This window comes from Ambystoma mexicanum, chromosome 9, assembly GCF_040938575.1.
Source record: "Ambystoma mexicanum isolate Mex_15411 chromosome 9, UKY_AmexF1_1, whole genome shotgun sequence".
NCBI classification, from domain to species: Eukaryota; Metazoa; Chordata; class Amphibia; order Caudata; family Ambystomatidae; genus Ambystoma; species Ambystoma mexicanum.
The window spans coordinates 604,519,118-604,545,177 of NC_090931.1; the positions used below are offsets into that span (position 1 = coordinate 604,519,118).

Below are 26,060 nucleotides of genomic sequence, written 5' to 3' on the forward strand. Positions count from 1 at the left end.
ACCCATTAGTACGGACATGTGCAAAAGGTTGCGCATAGAGCAATTTGACCCATGAAATAAACCTAGGCCCGAACCCATAATTAGATCATATTTGAAAGATAAAATGATACTGTGTCAAACGCTTTCGGGATATCGAAGGAAGCTGCCTGTAGTTCTGGCAGTATCTGAGCCAAAATATGATAGAACCTTCTCAAGTTTAATGCAGTGGAGCAGCCCGGTATTAAATCTGGTTTGGTCTGGATGAACCATGTAAGGCATCAAAGGGGATAGCCTGGTTGCTAATACTTGGAGAATATTTTGGCATCCATGTTTATTGGGGACATAGTCCATCAGACCCACAACTCCTCAGTGGCTTTATCTTGCTTAAGTAGCAGAATTATAATGGCTTCCTGTACTGTTTCAGGTAGTATATCCTTTACAAGCGCTTCTTCCCATAACTGGAACAGATAGGGGGATAGTGTGTCGCAATATTCGTTATAAAATTCTGCCTCTAAACTATCTGATCCTGGTGCTTTGCCGTTTGGTAAATCTATTATGGCTGCATTTATCTCTTCAATCGTAAGGGGCATTTCGAGGTCTTCACTCACCTCCCTGGACAGCAGGGTATTCTGTATCGTGCTAAAGAGCTGTTCTGTCTCGTCTGGCGAGGCACTCCCCTTTGGCTGGTATAATGCGGAGTTAAACTCCCAAAAAATATTATTAATATCCTGGTCAGTATGTGCCATCGACCCATCCTGCTTCCTTATGTACGGTATACGTGCATTCCCACTTTCAGATTTTACCAATCGAGCTAATGTGTGGCCTGGCCTGTCTGTCTACCCATATTGCCTGGCTAGTATCGACTTGTCCATACATTTGAATTCCCTATGCGCAATATCTCTGAAGGCATCTAGCGTAATTTTGAACTTGTGAAGCAGCTCTGGTGTGGGGGTAAGCTCACGCCTTTGCTGCAGGACTTGAGTGCAGCCTGCTTGGCATCCAGGCCTTTCCTCAGGACCTTAAGGACCCTGAATTCTGTCGTCGTGGCCACTCCTCTGACATACACTTTGAATGCTTGCCACAATGTTGACGCGACCGACCCAAAAAAAGGAAGTCATCTGTTCATGCAGATTCAACTAAAATGCTGGGTCCAAAAGAGCAGTGGGCTTAAATCGCCATGGTGGGCGTGACTCACTTTCCATCGAGAAATGCAAGGTTAACAGACAGTACCAGAGAATGATCCAATATGATATGGCATTTATAACATGCCTATACACAAGTGATTCAAGGCACGATGAGGCAAGGGAGGGGAAAAAGAGGGAAGGCAGACAACAATCCTACTAGGCCAGGTGACATTAAGATCGCGCAAGGGGAGGGGCAGGGGGAGGAAGGGAAAAGTGCGGGGGGGAAGGTGAGGGGCATGGCAGTACATAGGGTAACATTAAAGTAAAGACAATAAATAAAAGTGCGGCCAGCTGGTGGCAGTGCAAGGGTAAGTGCAGACATCCGGTGTCAAGTGCTAGCAGGGGCTGTAGGGGTACAGAAACAGTCCCCAAGTGCAAGGGTTGCCAGGGGGGGGGGGGGGGGGGGGGGCAGAGCAGGTGTGCAACTGGAGGGGCGGGGACCTGGGCCCGAGATCAGAGGGTAGCCAGGTAACCAGTGCAGTTTCAGATTCAGCCAGAAGATCAGCAGGGGAGGGGGGAGAGAAAGCAGAGGCAAAGAGGAAGGTCTTGAGGTGCTTCTGGCACCGGAGATGGTTCTCCTCAAGTTTCAGAGAGGCAGGGAGGCTGTTCCAGAGGGAGGCCCCAGCAGAAGAAAGATCTACCACCAACTCGCTGCTTGGAGAAGCAACTAACTCTGAGGGAGTTGGAGGCAGATGAGCAAAGAGCTCAAGAAGGAAGATATTGAGGAAGAGAGAGTTGGAGGTATTTAGTTCCAAGGCCCCAGAGGCCTTGTGGACAACGCAGAGGTTTTTGAACTTAATCCTCACGGCCAATGGGAGCCAGTGCAGAGATTTCAGTCCTGGAGAGATACGATCCCTGGGCTTGAGGCCAAGGACAAGTCTTGCAGTCCTGTTTTGGATGAGGTGCAGAGGGTAGAAGCAGGCAGATTTATTAAGAGGCTGTTGCAGTAGTCAAGCCTGGAGAGAACCAAAGCTCTGGAGACAGTGAGCTTCTGGGGGAAGGAGAGGAATGGAAGAATACCTCTGAGGAGGTGCAGCTAGTAGTGTGACTTCTTAGAGACATCAGAGATGTGAGGAGAGAAGGAAAGTGTGACGTTGAAGATGGCCCGAGGTTTTTAGCCTCACAGGTGGGAGCAGGAAGAGGGCCAAGATTTATAGAGTACGGGGTAAAATCGAACAGTGAGATACTTCATCGAGTAACGTTTTGGAAAACAATTACGCGTCAATGCGTGAATACATATCTTGTACGGAAAAGTAAAATGTGTACTCTCCGACAGTCGCATGCAAAGTTCTCCATGCATCCGAAAGCCACCGCATTTGCATGTTGACAAGGACAGCTTGTGCTGCTCTGATGATGATGATCTAATGGAGGAGCCAGTACGGTCAAGAGTTGTGCCATACACAATTAAAGTACCCCCATCATAAAAGACCAGGTCGTCTACATTAGGCCCATAAATATTAAGCAGGATAACTTCTCTTCTATGCAGGATACCATGCACTAATGCATATCTACCCCCTACATCAACTCTGGTGTCCAAGTGCGTGAAGTGCAGCGAGCGATGTATCAGTATAACACCACCCTGGGTTTTTGTGGAGTACGATGTGTAGTAGCGATGTGGGGCCTAGTTCAAGATGCTATTCCCTTCACACCACTTTTCAAGTCTTGCAATTATAATCTTTGCATAAAGTTTTGAGAATGAATCCAAAATGGATATTAACCTATAGATGCAGGATCATTACGATCATGCTTTTTTTTTTTTATAAATGGGAAAAATAATTGATACCGGAGAATGTCTTGTCATTCTTCGTTTGTATTGAGATTGTTAAAAACTGTCAAAAAGGGGATCCAAATCTCTGGTTCACTTCTAAACAAATCTATTGGCACATGATCCGGGCGAGGACCTTTAAGAATGTTTTGTTGACATAGTGCAATATGTACTACTTTTACCATAAATACCAGTTTCTTTGCAGTTCCGACTTCCCTAACTTGCAAAGCAGTCCCACACCCTCACAGCACTGGTCCTGTTCAAATTCTGCTCACTCATGCTGTGGTTGTCTGAATAGAGGGTTTCTAAAGTGAGCAAACCATTCTCAGCCCACAATCAATGTTTCAAACGTGCTTAGAAGTATCCCCCGGGGAAATTATCCTCCAGAAATCTCTGTGTGATAATGCCACAGTTTTTGTCTGGTATTTAATTAAATAAATAATGACGAAACAGAAGAACAGTGCATGTGAAATACAGGATTTCTTAACGTCTTTGACCAAAATCTCACATGTGGCAGCAGCGTATATATAAAAGACTCAAAATCCAATTTCCTTAACCCAGTCTCCACACCCTTATAATGTGCACAGGTAACAGCGCAAGATTAATTGGCAATGGAAATAAGAGAATAAAACTTACTTTCGAAGGTGTTCATGTTCTTTCAGGAACAGTTCCGTCCTCCTGTTGTTAACACCAGAACCACTTTTGTATGATCTAAATGTAATGAAACAATTATCGCACAACTGTCAAGGTAAAGACAAAGAAGGTGCGTGCTGTGTGTTAAACTAACTGAAAAGCAGACACATCATACCAACATAGGGTACAGAACAACACCTGCAAAGACCCATAACACAGTTTCACATTTCCACTAACAATTTACCTTTCTCAGATAAAACATCAAGAACACATTTAGCACGTATGTTCCTCTGACTCATTTACAATGCTGCAAATAGAAGAAGTGGTTGTTTTAGGGCAGTAGAGATTTGCAGCAATATTTATAAAAATCAATAGCGGACACTGAGGTAAGGCCAAGCAATGACACCCAACACTAAACATGGAACAAATGGATGGCTTTATTACATATTTGTTCAGGGGTTCGGATCAAATGGATCCAGGGGGTTCCATAGAATTTATGGAAATGTCAATAAGACCTTTTTAAAGCAAACAGTATCAAGGATGAGTGAATGCAAAGTGGGGATATCTCTAGGTTTCCCAGACCTTCAACGACTATTGTTCAAATCATAAAGTTCCTAAATTATGCTTAAGAGTCCTTATCTCTCCTAGAACGCACTATTATAAGAAATAATGTTCAAAAGGAGTGGCCAACAAAAAGGTCCAAATCCTTGTCTTAACCTATTGGTTAGTGTTAGGGAGTTTTACTAAAGTCCACCTATGGTAGAACTGTAGAAGACTCTCCTTTTAGTGCACAGGGCTCCCACTCTTAGTATAAGCCTGAACTACCCAAACGGTTTGGTAGCTATGGCTGAGCAGCCAGGCTTAGTCTCTGCATGATAAGGGCTGTAGGGGAGTACAGAGACCACTGAGCAGTCAAGAAGACACATACTCACTTGCAGATATATAAATATTGTTATTTATTATATATATTAGGCAATGTTAAGTTCACTTTTCAGTTCAAGTAGGTAAGAGAAACTTTATATATATATACAGTAGGACTTCTGCAGTTCTAACTCAATTCAGTGAGTCAGCAAAAGAAGTCATGTACCAACAATCACAGAATGATAATACTGGTAGGTATCATAACTCTGTACACACTTTTAGAATAGTTGGAATCCATTCAAGGTAAGTAAATGCACTTGACAATCCTACGGATCCCGCACTGAAATCCTGCCTAAAATCTCCTCCCAGGCAGCAAGGGGAAGGCAGAAGCTTCCTGAACCCAACCCTGGGGATGTGTATTGTGGGAGGATCACCTGGGAGGAGAGAGGGCCCTGGGCGGTGAGGAGATTCTGTGGGAGAAGACACAGTATTTTTCCTCTAATAGGAAGATTCTTCCTAATGTGCCTAAAGAGGTCACAGCTTATTATCATTTTACTGTCTCTAAACCTCATGGTGGATCTAGAGCTGTGAACCGTAAAGTAATGAATCAGAGCAAATTATACTGAAAGATTCCTTTTGGTATCCCAAGCCAAACACCTTTCTCAATACCAAGGGTACAATGTAAAGGAGTAATGAAATGTTGTAACCATCTTCTTCTGTAATATAGCTAACTCTCACAGCACCTCTTAAAAGCTTTAAATCTACCCTTAAAAATAATGTAGAAGTGGAAAAACCCAACTTTGTTGGCAGAGACTACAAGTCCCAGAATCCCGGAGGTACTGGAACGAGGAAGAGGGCTGAAGAGGGATGCAGATGTATAAGTCAGGCAATTAAGCCTAGCAGCCATTGCAGTAGTCAGGCAATTGAGTTTAACAGCCTACACCTGAAAATTGTAATTAAACCTGGGACACATAAAAGTTCCCCTCAGGAAAAGAGGAGTAGAAGGAGCTGGAACGAGAGCTGCAAAAGCAGGCAGGAGTAGTAGAAGTAAAGAAGAAACATGAGGATGGCAATTCCCAAAGAAGTGGGATGCTGGAACGGGGAGACAACAGATTTAACCTGCAAGTTCTGAGAGAGTCCTGTTCTCCCAAAATCTGAAATGCACATACTGCGCAGCGGAAGACGTGCAGGAGACTACGTTTTCCCCATGTGAGCCTTACTGCCGTGATTGACGAGCTGTGAATGTGCAGGAGACTGAGGCCAGAAGCAAGAGGTAAGCCAAGGGGTCTCTGGAGAAAAAGGAACTCTCAATTGGAGTGGCTGGACCAGAGACACCCTTACAGCAGAAGGGTGCGGGTCCCCAGCAATCCAGAAGCAGTAGAAGTGGAAGTCGGGAAAGTAGTACAACCAGCAAAGCAAGCGTATAAGAAGCCAGTGAGCGAAGCACGGAATTCTAACACTTTGAGTCTGCCTTACTGGTAACTGTTTCCAACTCCTAATTGAGTCGTGTATGACCTTATGCAAGCAGAAGCTGTTTGTTCTATTCAAAGTACTGTTCACAATGAAAATGTAACACTTACATATACAGTGAAAGACTTAACATTTGCGTGAGAGCTAAAGTCATTGAAGTCCACTGTTTAACTACCTAAAAACTGTTGTGTATAACTGAGTGGTCGTGTGACCCTAATTCAAGAGGGAACACTCTCTAAACCATTACTGAATACCTAATCTTGACAATAGCAGAGTTACAAGGTATAAAGTCTGAAAACGACATCAAAAGGAGGTTGTGTGTGCCTAATTGCAATTCCCAAAGGAAGTCAGAATTGTATCCTTTGCCGTTACACAGGAATACAATTCCCTTTTCATCTTTAAACCCTAAAATGTACTTTAAAGAGAGGTTTTGTGTGCCCAATTGTGTTTAAACTAAGTGACTGAATCTTATACTGTATCCAAAAGTGACATTCTTTCTACTTCTATGAAGTAAAGAGTTAAAATCACTGAAGAGAAGAACACACATTACCGAAGCCAATAGGCAACCCCTTTTTATAGTGAAACCAACCTTTTCAAGAGTTAAAGCGGCATTCAACTGCACTGTAAAGTTAACACTGAAGTGGCCTAAATAACAAGCATCCCAGTATTACCTGAAGCTGAGAGAGTGGCACCAAGGCTTTTTGGTAATTACTTAGGGGCTGCTAGCTAACAGAAAGTTGCGACTAAAGCTGGGGAAATAATTGCCTGTGAAATACATTCTGAAGTAGACTCAATCTGGGGTTCTAAAGACTACAAAAACCAGAAAGAGGGGAGTCTTGTGGGCAGAACTGAGTTGTTACTGTGGCAGACAGACAAAAGAGGCTACCCCTTTGAGAAAGTCATTAACGGAAGAGTGTCTTGCCTACCTGAAGAGGTTGAAGAGTCTTGTCAAAACCAGCCTACCCATTCCAAGTACTGAGTTGTGGTGGTACTACTTAAACTGTGGTGGTATCAAAAGTTGCCGGGAGATGGAACATTGAAGTGGTATGATGTAATAACGTACTGTGGGACAAAAGTGGCTGTTCTCATAGTATCAACAGTAGAAGTATGGTTGTTGAAGTAGAATTAAACGTCTTGACAAATATATCAATGTAAAGTTGTAAATAACAAAGTCCTATCTATTGATTAAGTACTGTATGTTGTTGATAGCTAGGAATATAACACCTTCTTTTGAACTGTGGAAAATTTTCTGCAAGAAGAGACAATATATCATAACCAGGATTACCATTGGTGCCATTTCTTTTCTGGAAGTTGGAAGTGGATCGTTCGTCCAGGAACAAAGATTTGTTACCAGTGGATTTTTGTTCGATGAATGTTTTTCTTTGACTTGATACTATCAAGAACTGGTTCAAAGCCTTTCTTTTCTTTTGGTTGAACATTTTCAGTTGACTTTGAATCCCGGGGAAGGGATTTACACAGGACAGGAGAAGGCAATTTTAAAACATTGTGTTAATACTGTTAACTATATTGTGTTGATATATATTTTCTGTATAGGTTTGTTGTTTAATGTATGGGCCAGTAATCCCATGCTAGAGAATGTTCCTTAGCTGTATAGTCTAGGCAGGGAATTCCCCTGTAGAGTAGGGCAAGCAAGGTATTTTCTTTACAGAATTGTATTAATAAAATGGCATATTTTGAGAAATGTACAAGCAGTTGTGGTCCTTGCATTACTGACCCCTCACAGTAAGTTCTACCACGAGTCTCGCAGTACCTTAAATGTGAAAAAGAGGATGCAGCATGAAGCTCCCACAATGCAGCAGCAGACACGGTCACCAGATTCTTGATCAAGCAGACTGAAGGCAACTGGATGGATCTCGCAGCAGCATGCGAGAAGCAAAACTCAGCAAATAATTATTCGCGGTTCTGTAGTTTTGCCTCCCTTTTCAACGCACCAGTGGAGAACGGTTATCGCCCAGTCAATTTAGCTTGCTTTCTCAGCCCAGCCTTCTGAAGAGGGGACTTCAAGGAGCGGAATCTTGCCTCTGGAAGTCCGGAAGGAGCCCACCAAAGTATCAGGAGGATTCGATCTTTGGAAGGTGATGATATATAATACGATATGGCATTTATAATGCGCCTATACACAAGTGTTTCAAGGCACGACGAGGCAAGGGAGGGGGAACAGAGGGAAGACAGAGACAACAATCTTACTAGGCCAGGTGTCAATCAGATCGCGCAAGTGAAGGAGAACAGGAAAGTGCGGGGAGGGATGGGGGAGGGGACAGTGCAGTACATGGAATAAAATACAATACATAAAAGCAATAAGTAAAAGTGCGCCCAGCTGGTGGCAAGTGTAGTGCACTACATAATGGCCACAGGTCCCAGGGTATTGACGGTTTAAGGTGCTGTATGCTGCAATAGGAAATTACAGATGCCATAGAAAAAGATTGAGGAAAGTAGACTCCATCAAAAGAAACCCAATTAGAGGTGCCCAGAGTACAAAACAAGAATGAGTGGGTGGGGGGCGGGGGTCCTACTCACTCAGAAGAGTCAGAAAAGAATCCAATAGTCCAGCAAAAAGTGATGGGGGACTCAGCAGGTGAGGAAATGATCACGCAAGATGGACATTCTAGCACAGTTAGCCCTGGCTAACAATTCTGAAATCCTAATCTCAAATGTACAATACTTATCTAACAAAACAGCTAAGTTCTCCTCTGAAGGCTCTTTAGGGTTACCTCAAAGTCTGGACCCCTCTTGTATTCCACTCTTTCACTGTGTCTTTCACAACTTCTTCCAGGTGTTTAAGGTTTCTCAGGTTCCTCTACTCCGGCATTACTCCAGCCTCTCGTTTTTTCAGCTTGAGCTAGCTTTCCCACTGTGATCTTTTTCAGGACTTGTTGGTTTCCTCTTAACATCAGAAACTGCAGACCTTCAAAAGGTTCTTGCCCAGTCCTGGGGTTTCTCAGCTTTCAAATTAGGCCTTAGGACTAACAGCATTCAAGTTAGGTCTCTCTCAGATCTTATGTTTCTCAGTATTCACGGTACGCCTCTGCCAGACACTGGGTTTGTAGGCATTCACAGACCGTGAGATTATGTGCATTCAGAGTAGGTCTCTCCCAGCACTCTGGTTTATTAGGATTCACAGTAGGCCTCAGACATTGGATCTATCAGCATTCACATTAGGTCTCTCCCAGTCCTTGGGTTTCATCACCATTGACTTGATGAGGGCTTTCAGGCATTGATTTTCTGAGTGATGTTTGGCATTGTAGAAGAAAATATAATAGTATTTCTTTTATTTTTGGAAACCTCTTTAAACGAGTATCTGCCTTTCATTGAAAAAGACAAAACTGGCCAGCCTTGCTAGCACAACTTGCTTGCATATTTTGCACTGATGCTTTGCGATTGAACATATGCTCCCATACAACTTGGTGGAGCGCAATAGCTGATGCTCACAAGCCCTTGCATTTCTTGTTAAAATTATCAGCACACTTTTGGCAGAGGCAAAAGTCTAGCCACATGGCATTATTAAATGCTTGCTCATGCACGACTTGGTGGAGTTCAGTAGCTGACACAAGCATTTTAATTTCTTGTCACATTTACTAGTGCACTTTACGCAAAGGAGAGACATTGCTGGAAATAGTTTGCAGAATCTTGCAATTGGGGCTTGCTGCAAGGTCTCCCCAGAACTTGGGTTTCTTCAGCATTCATGGCAATGGGCATGTCTCCTCCCTCATTCAGGGTCCTTTTCAGGCAGACAATATTAGGTCACTCTTCTGCTAGGGGTCTCTACTCTACCTTTAGGCCTCTGCTTCGCTCAGAAACCTTTCGTTAGATCTGCCTTTCTACCAGAAGGATACCCCCCCTTTAGGTGCACTCTCTGGATTAGTCCTCCCAGTGTAACTGCAGTAGGCTTTGTCGAGACATGGACTCATCTTTCCAAGTAGCGACTTCCCAGTGTATCCAAGGACGGTTTGGAATCAGGTCAGATTCCATCCAAGCTTCTCCAGTTTCATCTTCCTTTTGACCTCTTTTATAGTTCCTTTGGGATTTTGGTACTTGTCAACGCTTGGGATTGGCTGGAGCCATTACTGGTTCGTTTCAAGTCTATGGATTTGTTTCTGGTTCGTGTTTCCCCCTAATGGCTATTCAAATCCTCCTACCTGACTCTGCTTTGGCTAATTAGGAGATTTTCCTCAAGTGTTCATTATACGACTTTGAAAGAGTCTCGTAGCATTGCTGCCATCTTGGAATCCTTACAGTGTGTACGAGGCCAACCACAGCGTTATGAGGCTAAAGGACAATGACCCAGTGTCTTGCTGTTTCTCTGCCCAAAATCCGGGATCACCGTTGTTCAAACCTTTACTCAATGATGTTGGGCACTTTGTTCTTTGTGCACATACTTCATGCTAGGATTTTAAAACACTGCCAGTTGAGCCAGCCAGGGTTCACTCATTGCCTGAAGGGGTACACAACAATGGGGAACCAGCAAAGGCATGTACTCAGGGAACATGTCAGACAGCAGAGAGATCATACAAAGATGCATGAGAATTAGGTACCATGCTTTTAGTGAAAATACCTGATATTTTCCAGAGTTTTCAAACCAGGGATCTGAAACCCCTCTGTGGGTATACATATCCACCTGGGGGTTAATAATCTGTGGGATCCGTCACCTTCCATCCTCAGTGAGGCACATCGGGTAGCAATGTGCCACCGACACATATCAAGAGGAGTTCTCGCAACTGAGCAGAACACAGAAGAATAATCAAATACTTGCGTGAATTGATTAGATATAGAAATACACTTACGTTCATAGACAGATCTTCAGGTGAAGACCTCTAAAGTAGACAAATGAATTGGGAGTAGAAGAATGCATTGGGAATAGAACAGGGTGAGGGCTATTCATTTAATAGCCGATTTACAGACCATGCAATGGATGAACTGGGTGTGTGGTGTATACGAGCTGCGGACTGGTTTGAAAGACCAAGAAGAGTGGCATATCAAGTGGTTTCTTCCATGATAGCATCTTAGTTGTGGTTGTGATGTGAGGGCGAAAACTCTCAGGGGCAACTCCTTTGAAAACACATGAACTAGAGCAGCTTGAGGATTGCTAGAAGCAGTATGTCATCATAGCTCATTTTATTGCATTGAAATGCTGGTTTGAATGCGGACGACAGTGATGCACAAGCATTTGAAAGGTGTTCACATTTGGTTACAGCAGAGCTTGTTTAGTATGTGTATGTTGGGTTAGGATATTTGCTTGATGGCTATGCAAACAACTGCACAGTACGTAGCTCGTGCACAGTACGTAGCTCAGAAATGCAAATGTTATGTTATGTCATATGGTATTTGTATAGCGCCTACTGCTGCCATGCGTTATGGCTTCGAAGCGCATTAGGTTCAATGTCCCTTGAGGAGAATGTAGTCTGAACAGACATGAACAGTGGAGTATCACACAGCATGCCAATAGAGTAATTTACGCAGCAGCTCTATTATTGTACGTAAAACAAGAGTGTCACATAGCATGCAGATACTCAATCTAATTGTGCGACAATTTAACTATTATTAGCAGAGATGATTAGTGTAGAGACATTAGGAGGCCGTAGATAGAAATGTGAACAGGCAATGCATGGTTTACGATATCAGAGACTAAGTGACAGCTTTAACGCATTTTTCGTGTCACTCATCTGTGTTCTATGCGACGCAGCGCTAAAGGTGACATGCAAAGCAAATCAGTAAAACTAGCCCATGTGCACTGTCTAAGTGGTGGGCTCTGCTATACTTTTCATGCAGAACACATGCACAATGGATGAATGCAATCCAAGGAATGCACAGATGTCAATAAAAGAACAGCTGAAGGAAGTCCGAGATACAAATAGGCAAGTTCGATTGTAGGTCCCCTTGTCACAATATATTTTTCACAGAACATCGCCCGTGATGCTTTCGCATTGCCAATTTCACATTGTCGTGTAGATTGGCCCTTACAGGTTCACATTGCCCCATGCCACTTACACATTGCCCATTTGAATTTTACAATTCCCAGCATACTGACGACTTCCTCTGAGAGGTTATTTATGCATGTGCTGGTGAGGTCAGCAGAATGCAGAAAGCTGTTCCTGTGTAAAGCCATGTTGGTTACTACCAGTTGAAAGTCTTGATAAACTTCACTGCTTAAGCATGGGAAGGCTGGTATTGTGTCGCTGATGCCTTATTTGGCCTGGTCTGCGTGTGCATGTGCATATATTTGGGTTTACGGATAGAAGCAGTTGCACAAATCCCAGTGTGACCAGGCACGCATTTCACCACCCCCACACTTGGCCAAATGGACATGCACATGATGTGGTTGTAGACAATCTTTTGGCCTGCCCAGCATGTGGACAATTGCCTCAAACTGAGGGTGGACTGTGGAGGGTACAATACCGTTTTGCCGACATAAGTCTTTTCGAATTGATTTTCGACGATGAAATGATTTTATATATTTGGGCCCCCCAACCCCACCCTTCCGTATATTATAAACCCTACTCCAACCGTCTACCCACCCCATGTAACCCCTTACCCGATCCCCCCCGAAATGGTTCGATGAGTTTTTCGATGTCATTTTTGGGGTGAAAATGACTCTGAAGAAACACCTGTATGCAAATCAACGAGATACTCTGAGCAGGCAACTAATGGTCAGAGCAGTATCTGCTGCTTGGAAGCATGTTGGCCGGTTCTGTGTATTGCTTTTCCATGCTGTCTGGTTAAGCATTGACCTGCCGTCTAATATGGATAAAGACAGTTGCTGAACAAGGTATGGTTGAGTGCTTTTGTTGTATGTTTATTTGTGCAAGTGTGCACAAGGGAATAGCGTCTACATTTACTTTATGTATCGTAAGACTTTACTCTTTAACTAATTAATTGCCATGCTAACTATACACTATTATGTCAATCTTACCTGCCTGTATATATAATGTATGCAATGAATATATAATGTATGCCTCTAGCCTGCACGGATTCCAAAGGTCTCTCAGAGGACTCTTGTAACTATGTCACTAAGCTCATCTGATGTAACTAAGCTCATCACATATAACAGTGCCTCGATGCCCATGGGCTGTTTGCGCGCTATAGAAATATAAATAAATACATTCCTGACTGCATGATGGTAATACTTACCCCAGGGATTCGACATCTCAGAATGTCATGTACTCTACCCTCAGTCATACAAAGCTGAATATGAAAAGGAATATAGAGTAATAAAATGGACTACATATTAAGGATGGACGTATGAAGATTATTTGAAACTGCTTCATCTAAATCAAGAGTATCCAGTTACATATTGCTTGTTCAATAAAAAGTAATGTAGAGTGGTCTTGTATAGCGCCCCTATGCCAAGAATGTTGGCCTTACTGCGCATCTGTAAGAAAGGCGGGAAGGGTGTGTTAGTCTGATAGCAGCGTTTGGGGTCGATAGATGCAGGTCTGAAGTACCAGTTACCTGTAATGTCGATATGAAAGTGTCTATGTTTGTGGCTTGTACCGACCGGGCAGGTTAGCCATATAGGAAGCCCCCGGATTGTAGAGTGCAAAAATTAACAGCATGGTTGTTGATAGAAGATGGATAGGGTCTGAATCTGTTAAGTACCCTACACGTAGGAGGTTGTCTGTAAGAGTGTGGAAGCTGAAGGGATGCAATATTTTAGTAGTGAGAAGTTAGTTCCAGGATGAGGGAGGGGGAGGTGAAGATGTGTGGATGGGGGGTGAAGCTGTGTGTGTGAGGGTGTTGTCACTTCCTGGCTCTTGGTAGTGGATTTCACTGAGATTAAAAGTGAAAAATACCAGTGGCAGCTGCATCACTTTATTCAGTACCAACACATCTGTAACTGGCTTTCAGTAGCGTAGCCAATAGGTAATTAAGTACATATTACGTACCTATCATGTTACTATTAAGGCAGTACTTGTCATTAAAATCGGCACAGCCGATAGGTAATTAAGCATCCTTTTAGTTGGGTAAGCAAACCAATGCCAATGAGCAGGTTATCTAAAGAGATCTAAGGATGCCATGGGGCAATTGATTTCCCTTTGAGGGAACAGTGCAGGAAGACACAAAATCTGCTATAATATAAAGGTAGGCCTTCTGTGCAGGAGGTGTTGAGTTTAACGTTTGCGTTCTAGGGGAAGTTCTCAAGAGAAAGGAATGTTAACTGCAGAAGATGGCATTAGCTCTTTGCGATGGAGAACAGTGGGAGTCATTGAGAGAAAGGAGAAAACGGGGTGGCCAGCGAGTGGAAAGGTGTCGACTGTAGTTGGTAGGTAAGATATGTGAATGATAGAAGGAGCTGAACGAGTACTTCTTTGAGGTCATTCAGAGAAATAGGTAAGCATGAGGTGAGCAGGGAGAGGGAGAGGGAGACATGGACTCTATGATGGCCGGAGAGCTAACAGCTGGGAGAAGGGAATCAACTTTGCTATGTAGAGTTGAGGATAAGAAAGCCCTGGGCAAAAAGAAGACAGACAGCGAGGGCAGGGGTGTCCATATGACCTGACCGGTGCTAGCATGTCACGAGAGGAAGTGGCAGCAGCAAGACCACCACAATCCCACCCATCAAACAGTGGGCGAGCGGGCGACAATAACAAATGTGCCTTATCAACACAATGTAGAGGACGGAAAGACACAGGCTGTAGGGGAGGGGGCTCGCCATGCTGCAACCACATCAAAATCCACAAACTGGCCCACATCATGTACACTGCACTGAACAAAGACAGGTCTCTGCAACATGGACACAAAAAGAGCAAATACTGCACAATTCAAAACCTTGCATCGCTGCATCCCACGCAATCAAGACAGACAGACAGACCAGAAGCCTCCCTGGTCACTGCAATCCACTGCATCAGCGAAGATTTGAACAGCAATGGAAATACGCTGTAATGTGATCTAAAAACGATAATCAGGGAATAGTTTCAGAGAATCTCAACCCCAGCGCAAGTAACACAAGATAAAGTAGAATAAAGAATCAAAAGTAAGTGAGTGTGTGAGAAGGATGTCTGCTCCAAGCTCCGTGTCTCCAAACGCTGGAAGTTGAACAAGCATGCAATTATTAAAGCAGGAGAGGAAAATCATGTGGATTGACTGTTTTGAGGTGGTCTAAGGTAGGGAAACCATGGTTATCACAGAGGTTTACTGATCTTTAAACTGTCATCATTAAAATCTTAAAAATAACACTTGAAGCAACTAAGACTGTTATAGGATAATCGATAAGTAGCCAAACACGTGTGTACAATAACACACTATCAAAGTAATGGAATACAAAACGAACACTCAGAATCTCAGACGGTTCAAGGGTTTTTATTAGATTTTCTGGGGCCCTACGGTCACCCTCCTCTCTAGTCTAGAAAGCACCAATCCTCTCTATGCTCGGCATCCTTACTCCCAAGGTTAGTACATACCGAATATTGACACCCTGCTGTCTAGGTTCTGGTTTATACCAGTGGGGACAACCTAAAGACACAATGGGCTTCATTACGAGTGCGGCGGTAAGGGGATAATGGCGCCGGGAAGGATGCTGGTGCAGTTAACCCCTTACCGCCTCATTCCGAGGTCCCTTAGCGGGTCCCACTAAGGCCGGCTGGTAAAACCAGCCGTCCTTAGCGGGAGCCGTTAAGGGACCAGGGAGCTAGTAACGGGCCCGCTATTTACGGGCCCGTTATTAGCTCCCTCCCCATTCCCATTGAGCCCTATGGGGGATCGAATGGGGAAGGCTATTTTGAATGGGGACTTACCGGGTCCTCCAAGGTTGGAATGACCAGGTAAGTCCCCAATCAAAGAACTCAGACACGACTTTGGAGGCAGCCATGGTGCTAACAGCACCATGGCTGCCTCCAAACTCCTAATGACCCCCAATGTCTTAGCTATCTAACATCCCTTGGGGACTTCCTAAATTGACGCCAATCTACCTAGGGATTAGATATTTAAACAGGGATATTGGATTTTGCCTTCCAGACACTCTTGTTTGTTTCGGTCTCCTTCCCATCACCGCCACATACTCTTATGTTCTAATTTCCTGATGTTCTCTCTCTCTACTCTCCTATTCCCAACGCCTCTCTCCCTCACTCCTACTGCCCATGTCTCCCTTTCTACCGTCCCTTGTGTTTCACTCCTTCTACTGCCTCCTCCACCCTTTTATATTACTACTTATGTCTGTCTACCAGTCACACCTACACTCTACAACTCCCTCCTTCATGCTACTGCTCCCCACCTTCGACTACAACACCCTTCTTCCACCAACACAAGCACCTGACATTGACGTCCTCTTCTAAACACACTTGCACACTCAACGCAGTACCAGTTGCACTCACTAACCAATGGCTCACTTGAGCCAAAAATATCCTCCACAATCCACTTCACTGTCCTTCCTCTTGCTGCTCTTTTGGTCTGCCATCCCCTCCTGACCTCACCTAAACAATCTACAAGTTCGTGCGGTTGTTTAACCCCAACACTAGCCTCTAGTTGGTCAAGCTAGCCCTGCCTTCCCTACCTGGGCGGTGTTTCATTCAACAGTGTCTTCATAGGGTGCCTTAAGCACTGCCCCCCTTCTCTGTGCAGGGCCACAGAGGACCAACAATAGCATTTGGACAGTGTCCCAGTTCGTGTTATGCGAGTCTGGCCTGGCTGCCCCTAAGGTTAAGTCCTGTCGACTCACAAGGAATAAAAATTGGGATGACAGTCAACATCAACTGCAGATCAAAATTTGTAGTGTATGCTCTCTTATGTATATGCCAGACAATATACATTGGCATCACGATACGGGAGATTAGAACCTGCATCCGAGAACATTTGGCGATAATTGGTCAAGACACGAAATTTCCCCTTGCCACCCACTGGCAGGCAGTGCATCAACTGGACAGTAAAAAAGACTTGATTCATTGGACTTAATGACATTGTCATCTCTTGACACTACCGCACCACTTTGGAATCGTACTTAGCAAGCTCTAACTACAGATGGGAGCACCAGCCAGCACATTATGTCATTTCCGAGCTCACACGGCACACAAACACAAGACTTATTAAAACTGAGCATTAGCCGTGGGCTGACGGTGCTCCTGCCACCGATGCAGCAGAGCACCAAATAAAAGCATTCCATTGACCTAAAACGCAACGAAAATGGAGGAATAATCAGCCCGATACAAGCTGGATCACAAGGGTGCATGAATCGCAGGAAACAGAACAGAGGAACCAAAGTTCGCAACAGGCGGCCTCCGGCAGAGCCTCTGCGTGCTACAGAGCGAAGCCCGCCACAATAGCTGACAACGGAGGGCGGGCTGAGAGATCCCAGCACAGAGCCGTTGGCGCTGTACCCCCTAGCCACCGCATGAGCTAAGCCAGAACCCCCAAGCAATGCCAGGGAGGGACGTTCGGTGGCCTCCCTGCCGCATACGAGGGAACACCACCCTGGTGTAGGGGAGGCGAGGAAAGCGGGAAGCCAGCACCCGCACCAGCGTCGGCCCGCAGTGAAAGCGCCAACAGCATACGTCGCAAGCAGAAGGCGCTCACCTCCAGCGGCAGCCCAGGCAGAGAGGGTGACGGGGCGACCCAGACCCAGAAGCACAAAACCCCACAGCGAGGGAGGAGACACACCAACGGGCGACTGCAACCACCACAAGAGTGGCACCTACACCAGACTTCAGAATAGTGAAGAGGAAAGGCCAGACGGGGGCGGCGACGGAGAGCAAGTAAGTGCAGCGGAGGGAGGTGTCTGGGGCCCCAACAGTGGGTGGGGGGATTCAACCTTAAGCACTGCCAGCGAGGCAACGGAATATCCCGTACGCAAGCAGCCCGTTGGCCCCACGATCGCAGACCCTAGCATGCTCCCTCCAACACCCCCCTTCCAAGAGCGAGGACAGGATAAGGAGCAATGAAAAGGGGGCGGAAGACCCAAAGAACTGATGTGCGCCCACCGCATTCATGAGCACCCTGCAGAAGCACCCGGTAACATCTCCAACTCTCAGATGATGTCAAAGGGTTCTGGGAACTCAATCTAGTGCAGAACTACACAATATACGAGTGCTGGGACGCCTTTAAAGCCTTCTTACGGGAACAATGCATCTCGCGCTGGGTGCACAAACGTAAAAAAGTTGAAACCCAACTAACGGCAGAACTCAAAAGGGTAGAAAGGCGTCAAAGGAACGAAATAAGCAGCTAAGGCCAGAGTTGACCAAACTGAGGGCTAAGATCTGACAAGTAACCGCAGAAAGGGCACAGAAATCATATACCAGCTGGTCGCAAGCATACTACTTAGTGAGCGACAAGCCGATGCAGCTGATGGCCCTGGCTCTGAAACAGAGACAAGCCGTGCAAGCCATCGCCTCAATCAGAGAAAAGGCATGCAACCTAATGGTCGGCAACGACAGAATCAATGCTTGATACGCTGAATTCCATCAGGATCTATACACAGCATCAGATGCAGGCACAGCACCAGACATTGAAACTGTTTTAGACTCCATAGTGATACCAACAATCCCACAGAACACATGGCAGCACTAGGGGCCTGTATAACGGGAGAAGATATTACAAGTGCTAAAGTGGCACTCGCGGCCAGCGAGGCATCTGGCCCCAACGGGATCCCCATAGATCTTTACAAAAACATGGGCGAAGAGATGGTGCCCAGACTAGAGGAGGTATTCAACGAAGGAGTATCCCGGGGCCGGCTTCCGCATTCTATGCTCGCGAAACATAATTGTATTTCACAAGGGCGGGAGGGCCCCTGAACTCTGTGGCTCCTACAGGCCTATTGCTCTGATAAATGCAGACGCCAAGCTACTGGCGAAGTACCCGACGAGGCGCATTGAAAACAGCCTCCCATTTATTATACATAAGGACCAAACAGGGTTTATTCGCAATCTACACTCTAGCGACAACATTAGATGGCTACTGCATCTGATCGCCGGAGATAGAGACCCAGAAGATATAATATTGCCAGTTGACGCAGAAATGGCGTTCGATAAGGTGCAGTGGGAATTTATATTTCGGGTCCAGCCCCGCCACGGGTTTCCCCCATATCTGCTCCAACTGATCAAACTACTATCAAGGCATAAAATAAGCAGTGTTCGCATAGCAATTTGCTATGCATTTCTGTGGGTTTGCTAATCAAATGGACACTTGTGTAGCAGAGTTAGCTATTTGAGTTGCCCTCTTCAATGAAAGCACAGTTCGCCCTGCATTCCCCTCTTTTCTCGGTTTCCTTCAAGTGCTAATCGAGAGAAGGTGCAGCAGTATTCATCTCCTCCACTCCTAAGTACCAAAGGCATGTGTGGGAGTGCTAGGCAAGAATTTAATTTTCCAATTGCAAACCAGAAGTAATTGGGATGATTACTTTTATTATGCTTTCTGTATCCGTTCTGGCAAAGACCAGTATGTGTCAACTTCATATTTTTTTAAAAAACAGTAATGCAATACCATTCCTAAAATGTAAGTTGTTACATAATGCATAATTATAGTATTGATACTAAACACTCATCTCATGCTTTACAGTAAAGTTTAGGTTAGTAGTGTACCTAAATTCCATTTTGTTGGGGAAGATGCATCATATTGACAAGGGACCACTTTTAAAAATGTACATTATCACATGATCAAATGCTTTTGATGGCAAACCTAGTTCGTAACCTGCAGGTTGCATAAATCTTGCAACTGGTGCGCAACTCATGAGCAAACCCATACTCCTTGACATTTTATGTTATCACCCTGTTGCTTTATACCACAAACTACAATATTCCACCTAGTTTGTCAAGTTCTCGGTCTGATACGCAATCCACTCTGCTTAGTCTTTATTTCCTCTTACATGATGAATACACAAAGTGAACTAGATGCTTACGCAAAGTAGTGATAATAGTTCCATCCAGTCTTTAGATCTACTGCAATACCAAACGCTGCAGTTGGGCTTCAGAGCTCACTTTCCATTATTATTTTATTATATATTAACACCTGTTTGCAGAGCCTTTCTTATCATATCTATTTATTAGTACCCATTGATGCAGCTAACCTATTTCATTTTACAGACACTCATCTATGGCTCACAAAGTCTTTTCGCCCACTCACACAGTTGAGTAGATTGTATGAAGGGCCAGCAGCATTTACCAGTCATGTTTGAAACTTTTATTTAACATTTACTTTGTTTGCAGTAAATGTTTTTTTGAAATGTTTATTTACAGAACATCAAAATTACATACAGTAGAATATACTCCATAAAGCATTAAAATCCCAGAAATAATCAAAGCATTTTACAAAACAACTATGTACATTGCGAGACATAAATCATACATAGCCCTCAACCAAATCCATGTCATCTCCCAATTACCCACCCCACAGCCCCCCTCATTCACACCTGTACAATACCAAGTCTAGTATAACTGAAGAAATGTACCCCAGATTTTCTCAAATAAACCCAATTTCCCCCCATCTACTGTATATTGTCCGCTCCATTTCTGCCAAGTCTCGCATTTCAGTCAACCAAGTCTCAATATTCAAAGTCAATACAGATTTCCAGTTTCGCAAACTAATTTTCTTACCGATCAATGCCCCTCTGAACAACCACTTGTTCTGATTTTGAGTAAGATCATCCAAAGACTCATCACTCCCCAGAATCACCACCTTGAAGTCCAGAGCCGGCAATTCTCAATCACCTCATCCCACACCCGACCAATCTCACCCCAGAACAACCTTTTCAACCTGCAGTCCCACAGCATATGCTCCAACGTACCTGACACATTTGCAGTAAATGTCAAAGTTCACTGTGCATGGCTGGATTGTGGGTGGCAGCAGTGTGCCAAACAAAGTGGGTTTATAGTGACATGCACCATTTAATAGAAATCTCATTTTAAATGTGTTGTCTTCTGTTGCTATGGGTCAAGTGCATTTCTCTTAGGTTGAATGGGTAAACTAAGTTACCCGATTAGTAGGTCTAGCTGAAGTTTCAAGAATTTGCAAGGCCACACTCCTCTCACTAATGAAATTAGTTAAGCGGTATGCAAAACTGATGTATTATTGCTCATTTCATGTCTTGGGTACAAATAACTTCTGGTGACTTTAACAACATTAGAACAAAATTGCTAATCAAATGGGTCGGTTTGCTAATCAAATATTTTTTAATTAGCAAACTCTGCTAATCAATTTTGGAAAACTAATTTATGCCTTGTACTATACAAGGGCCCATCCACCTCTGTAGTTACAAACAGTATTACATCCCCGGCATTCGAACTACAATCAGGCACGCACCAAGGGTGCCCACTGTCGCCCATGCTGTACGCCCTCTTCATAGAGCCAATAGCAATAAAACTGAGAGCGGATGACGGCTGAGCGAGCATACGGCAAGACAGGGGGGAGCACCGTGTTTCCCTCGATGCAGACGACATGCTGCTCTACATAAGCAGAGGTCTCACCTCCCTCCCACATATTCAAGCTATATTACTAGAAATTGGCCCGATGGCCAGTTACCTTATCAATTGGAGCAAATCCGAGGTCATGCCCCTGCAACAAGACATCCATGGGACCCTGGGGGGGTTGAAAGGGGCCCCTAGGGGTCCCTCGCGATATGGAAACAAGGCAATAACCATACACGAAAGGATGCGCCAGACACGAGGTTCAAATTCCCAATGCTAGTGTTGATTGTAAGCAAAAATAGTCCCAATTGGCCAACTGTGGTCTCACGCCCCGCGACGTGTATTTTCTAGACCTCGAGGGACGCAAGAGAGAATTAAGTACATCAGTTACATATATACAAAATGCATATCATACAATCAGCTATGACATGTTTAACACCCCCCTTTTATTAAGTTTCTTTGAACTCGGGATGATGATGGACATTTCCGACGAGTATGACAATTATGACACTTTCGATGTCTATTCTAGTAACAATTTGCAATTTATAAAGTGCGGAGGCATCTTCTAGTTGTTGAACAGAACACGGTGCTTCTGGTCTTGGAAGCAAGCTGCACACGGGGGAAGAGCCACATTCCAAGCTTTGCTATCTATGAGGTGCTATTCGTGTCCTGGGAGCCGACACGCTCTAAAGGGTTTTGTGAAGGGGGGCCGTAAGAAGAGCATAATTCAAGCCTTTATCTGCTTTATTCTAACATATTCTACCACAGTATGAGACTGGCTGGCAGCTGTGAAATTATTAAATGCCCTGCAGCTCTCCCTCAAGGCTACAGAGAGGGAGCGTGGGCATTCCTTTCTGGGCTACTCATGAGGAGTTTCAATGAACTCCTCAGTCCCGTGACCTTGCCCTTTCATATTCAGACAACAATGTTAACAGTTGAGCAGAGTAAGCAGAATTCGCAAGAATTGCAAGCTGCAAAGCAGTTTAGACAGAAAGCAATGAGCAATGGTTAACAAGCAAAATGGCGATTCTTGCTACGTTTAAAATGGCCGCTTGTTGGTCAAGCATAGCAGTCTGTATTTCTATAATTCTGTGCATAAGACGGTTGGCCTTCGGCCATCAAGATACGTCTATCATTCAAATGAAGGGTATTCACTTTTCCAGCTTGACAGGGTGGCCCCATTCTCACTCCAAACACAGCATATTAAGTATCTAGGTATAAACATAAGAGCCTCACTAGACAATCTCCGTGACCTAAACTATCCACAGACTATCAAAAACATCCGCAGATGGGATGCTCTTGCCCTCTCCCTGACTGGGAGGATAAATGCGCTGAAAATGAACTTGTTCCCAAAACAAATCTATATCACGATGATGATGATGATTCCAGTCAGCCGTCGCCCAAATAAATGAATGACCTAGAGAAAGGAATTGCAAAATGTATCTGGAAAGGGAGGAAGGCGCAAGTCCGCCTCCCAGTACTACAGGCGGCCAAGTCAAATGGCGGGCTTGCAGCACCATCCCGGAGAGCCAATTATCAAGTGGCGTAGATCAGCAGGATGAAGCGCTGGCTAGACACAACTGACTACTCAGGCTGGAAGGCAATGGAAGTAGCCCTACTGAAACCACCAACTCCTATAGAAATCATGACCATACCCCCCAAATAGGCTCCCGGCAAATGTTAAAAAGGCAGCCGATCATAGGAGCCACGATCGCTCAATGGCATAAACTGAGGGCCGCACAGGGGGCATCAACCCAGAACGCACCACTATGGTCCAGCCTATGAGCAATTCTTTCATACAGGGTACCACAGAAAGTACATTGCAAACAAGAGCAGGAATGGGCAGACATAAGGCTAATGGATATTAGCGATGAGGAGACGCTCTTGCAATTCCAGGCCGCACGTAGGAAGCTAAGATTCGACCAAGGAAACTGGCCAACATACCAAACTATACAAGCCATGATATACGCCCACACGACGTGCAACTCCCGTCTCCAGGCCCCAGCCCAATGTGAGAAGGAGATGGAACAACACCTAGAGTCCTTCCCACATATCCGTACCTTCTATCTGATGGCGATCCCCAGCAACCTAGGCAGGAACCATACACTGGCGATGCCATGGTAAGAGGACTTAGGGGCCCAATTGGCCTACCAGACATCCTAGAATACTAGACAGCTATACCGCTAAATTCAGCAAATCTCAAAAACAGAGCAATTCAATATAAAATCCTGCAACGACTTTACCACACCCCTGCCAAACTCCACAAGACGGGGATAGCCCTTCCAAAGAACGCTGGAGGGGCTGCAGCACATTGGGACAAACAATGTGGCAATACCCAGCCATCACATCCTTCTGGCGAGGAATGCATAAACAAGTAACAGACATTAAGGGGGCAGACTTCACCTTCACACCCGAGGTGATGCTACAGGAGGCCGACTCTGATGAATGGCATACAGATACCTTAATCCGCAAACTCATTAGCCTCATCCTGTTCACAGCAAGGAAACTCCTAGTCATCCACTGGAAAGCAAAAGCTCTGCCCACGGTCAACAAGCAGACCACACTCCTCTCAAAGACATGCCTATTGGAAGAAGCGGCATTTATGAGGCAATTGAAACACAAAATATATGGGATACATTACTCACCGTAATCGTATTTCTGATGCTTGTATCTGCTTAGATTCACATGCTGTGCATAGGCCGACATCTAGTGGAAACTGCGGAGTATTACAGTTTGTTTTTCGAAACTCGAAAATGGGCGTCGACACAGGCGTGCCAGTAATACTATCCCTAGTGTGACGTCCACTGTACCCAAGATCCCTCACGCGTCTCAGAGGGGAGGAAGGGTGGGTCGCATGTGAATCTAAGCAGATACAAGCATCAGAAATACGATTACGGTGAGTAGTGTATCCCTTCTGAGGCTTGTGGAATCTGCTTAGATCACATGCTGTGCATAGATTAGCGAGCAGTACCAGAAGAAGGAGGTGGGATGTGAGAAGGGTCATGAGCAAACAGGTGTCTTAGAACCGCTTGTCCCACTTGTGTATCTGTCTTGGAATGAGTGTCAATGCAGTAATGCTGAGTAAAAGTGTGAATAGAGCTCCAAGTAGCTGCTTTGCAAATGGTGTTGAGGGGAACATTTGCAATGAAAGCCAGAGTGGCCCCAATGCCTCTAGTAGAGTCGGCTCTTGGCATAAAAGGCAGAGTCTTTTCAGAAAGAGAGTAACACAGCTGTATACAGTTGATAATCCACTTCGAGATAGCGCCTTTAGAGACGCGATCTCCCTCTCTGCCTGTAGCTACGGAGACAAACAGCTGATCTGTTTTCCTTAGTGGTCTGGTTTTATTTACATAGTAGAGGACCGCCCTACGCACATCTAGGGTGTGTAGTTTCACCTCAGCCGAGCTTTGCAGGTTCTGGAAGAAAGCCGGAAGCTCGATGGACTGGTTTACATGGAACTTTGATATAAATTTAGGTGAGAACCTAGGGTGTGTGCGTAAAACCAGTTTGTCTTTGTGGATAGTAAAGAAAGGATCCTGCACTGACAAAGCCTGAATTACACTGACCCTTCTTATAGAGGTAATGGCTACTAAGAAGGCCGTTTTATAAGTCAGGTGTTTGAGACTACTTTTATGCATGGGTTCGAAAGGGGGGCCCATGAGGTTAGCTAGCACCACATTAAGGTCCCATCCTGGCGGTGGGTTCGAAATAGGAGGGTGAAGTCTCTTTACTCCTTCCATGAAGGCTTTACCTACTGGTACTTTCCACCACGACACCCTGTTATGGGATGTGGTGTAAGCCGAGAGGGCTGCCAGGTGTACTTTCAGAGAGTTAAAAACCAATCCTGCATCCAGCAGGTGGAGCATGTATGTCACAATGTTGGAAGGGGTGCAATCAACAGGGTTGATTTGTTTATTCTGGCACCAAATAACGAATCTCTTCCACTTGTCAAAGTAACAGTGCCTTGTGTTTGGTTTCCTGGATTCTTTTAGGATGTCCATACACCTCTGTGGTAAATTGAGATGTCCAAACTCTATGACCTCAGGAGCCATGCTGCCAGGTTCATTGAGTTGGGTTGCTGGTGCACTGTTTGACCTTGTTGCTGGGACAGTAGGTTGTCCCAGGCTGGAAGTTTGATGGGCTCGCACACCGCCATCCTGCGTAGGTGTGGAAACCATGGTTGTCTCGCCCACATGGGAGCAACTAGGATGAGCGTCATCGATTCCTTGTTCATCTTGTACACCACCTTCCTGATGAGAGGAGTTGGTGGAAAAGCGTACGCAAACATCCCTGACCAGTTCATCCACAGGGCGTTCCCTTGGGAGTCTGGCTGGGGGAACCTGGATGCAAATCCTGGGCATTGTTTGTTTTCGCTTGTGGCGAATAAGTCTATAGTGGGGAAACCCCACTGAAAGAAGAGATCTCCTACGATCTTTCTGTGAAGGACCCATTCGTGTTCTTCTGGGAGGGAGTTTCTGCTTAGAGCATCCGCTAGGGAATTGAGCTCCCCTGGAACATGTTGCGATGACAGGAAGATGTTCCGTCTGAGTGCCCATATCCAGATTTTCTGGGCAAGCTTGGACAGATTTGGCGAACGAGTCCCTCCTTGCTTGTTCAGATAGAACATGGCTGTCGTGCTGTCCGTCCGGATCTGCACCGACAAGTTTAGTAGATGGGGCTCGAACGCCCGAAGCGCTCTGAATACTGCCAGAAGCTCTAGCAGGTTTATGTGGTTCTTGGCTACTGAGTGAGACCAGAGACCCTGAGCTGTGTGGTGGAGAAGGTGAGCTCCCCACCCAGTCAGGCATGCATCTGTAGTCACCACTG

At 45.0% G+C, this 26,060-nt stretch overlaps 1 protein-coding gene across 3 annotated transcripts in view; it reads right to left on the reverse strand.

Annotated features, from left to right (window-relative positions):
- The window catches only part of GOSR1 (golgi SNAP receptor complex member 1), a 1,161,402-nt gene that overhangs the window by 739,571 nt on the left and 395,771 nt on the right, over positions 1-26,060 (reverse strand). For all 3 annotated transcript variants that reach the window (XM_069615242.1, XM_069615244.1, XM_069615243.1), the window contains one exon: positions 3,565-3,639. In XM_069615242.1, coding sequence (XP_069471343.1) covers positions 3,565-3,639 — 75 coding nt within the window. The remainder of the gene's footprint in view (positions 1-3,564; positions 3,640-26,060) is intronic.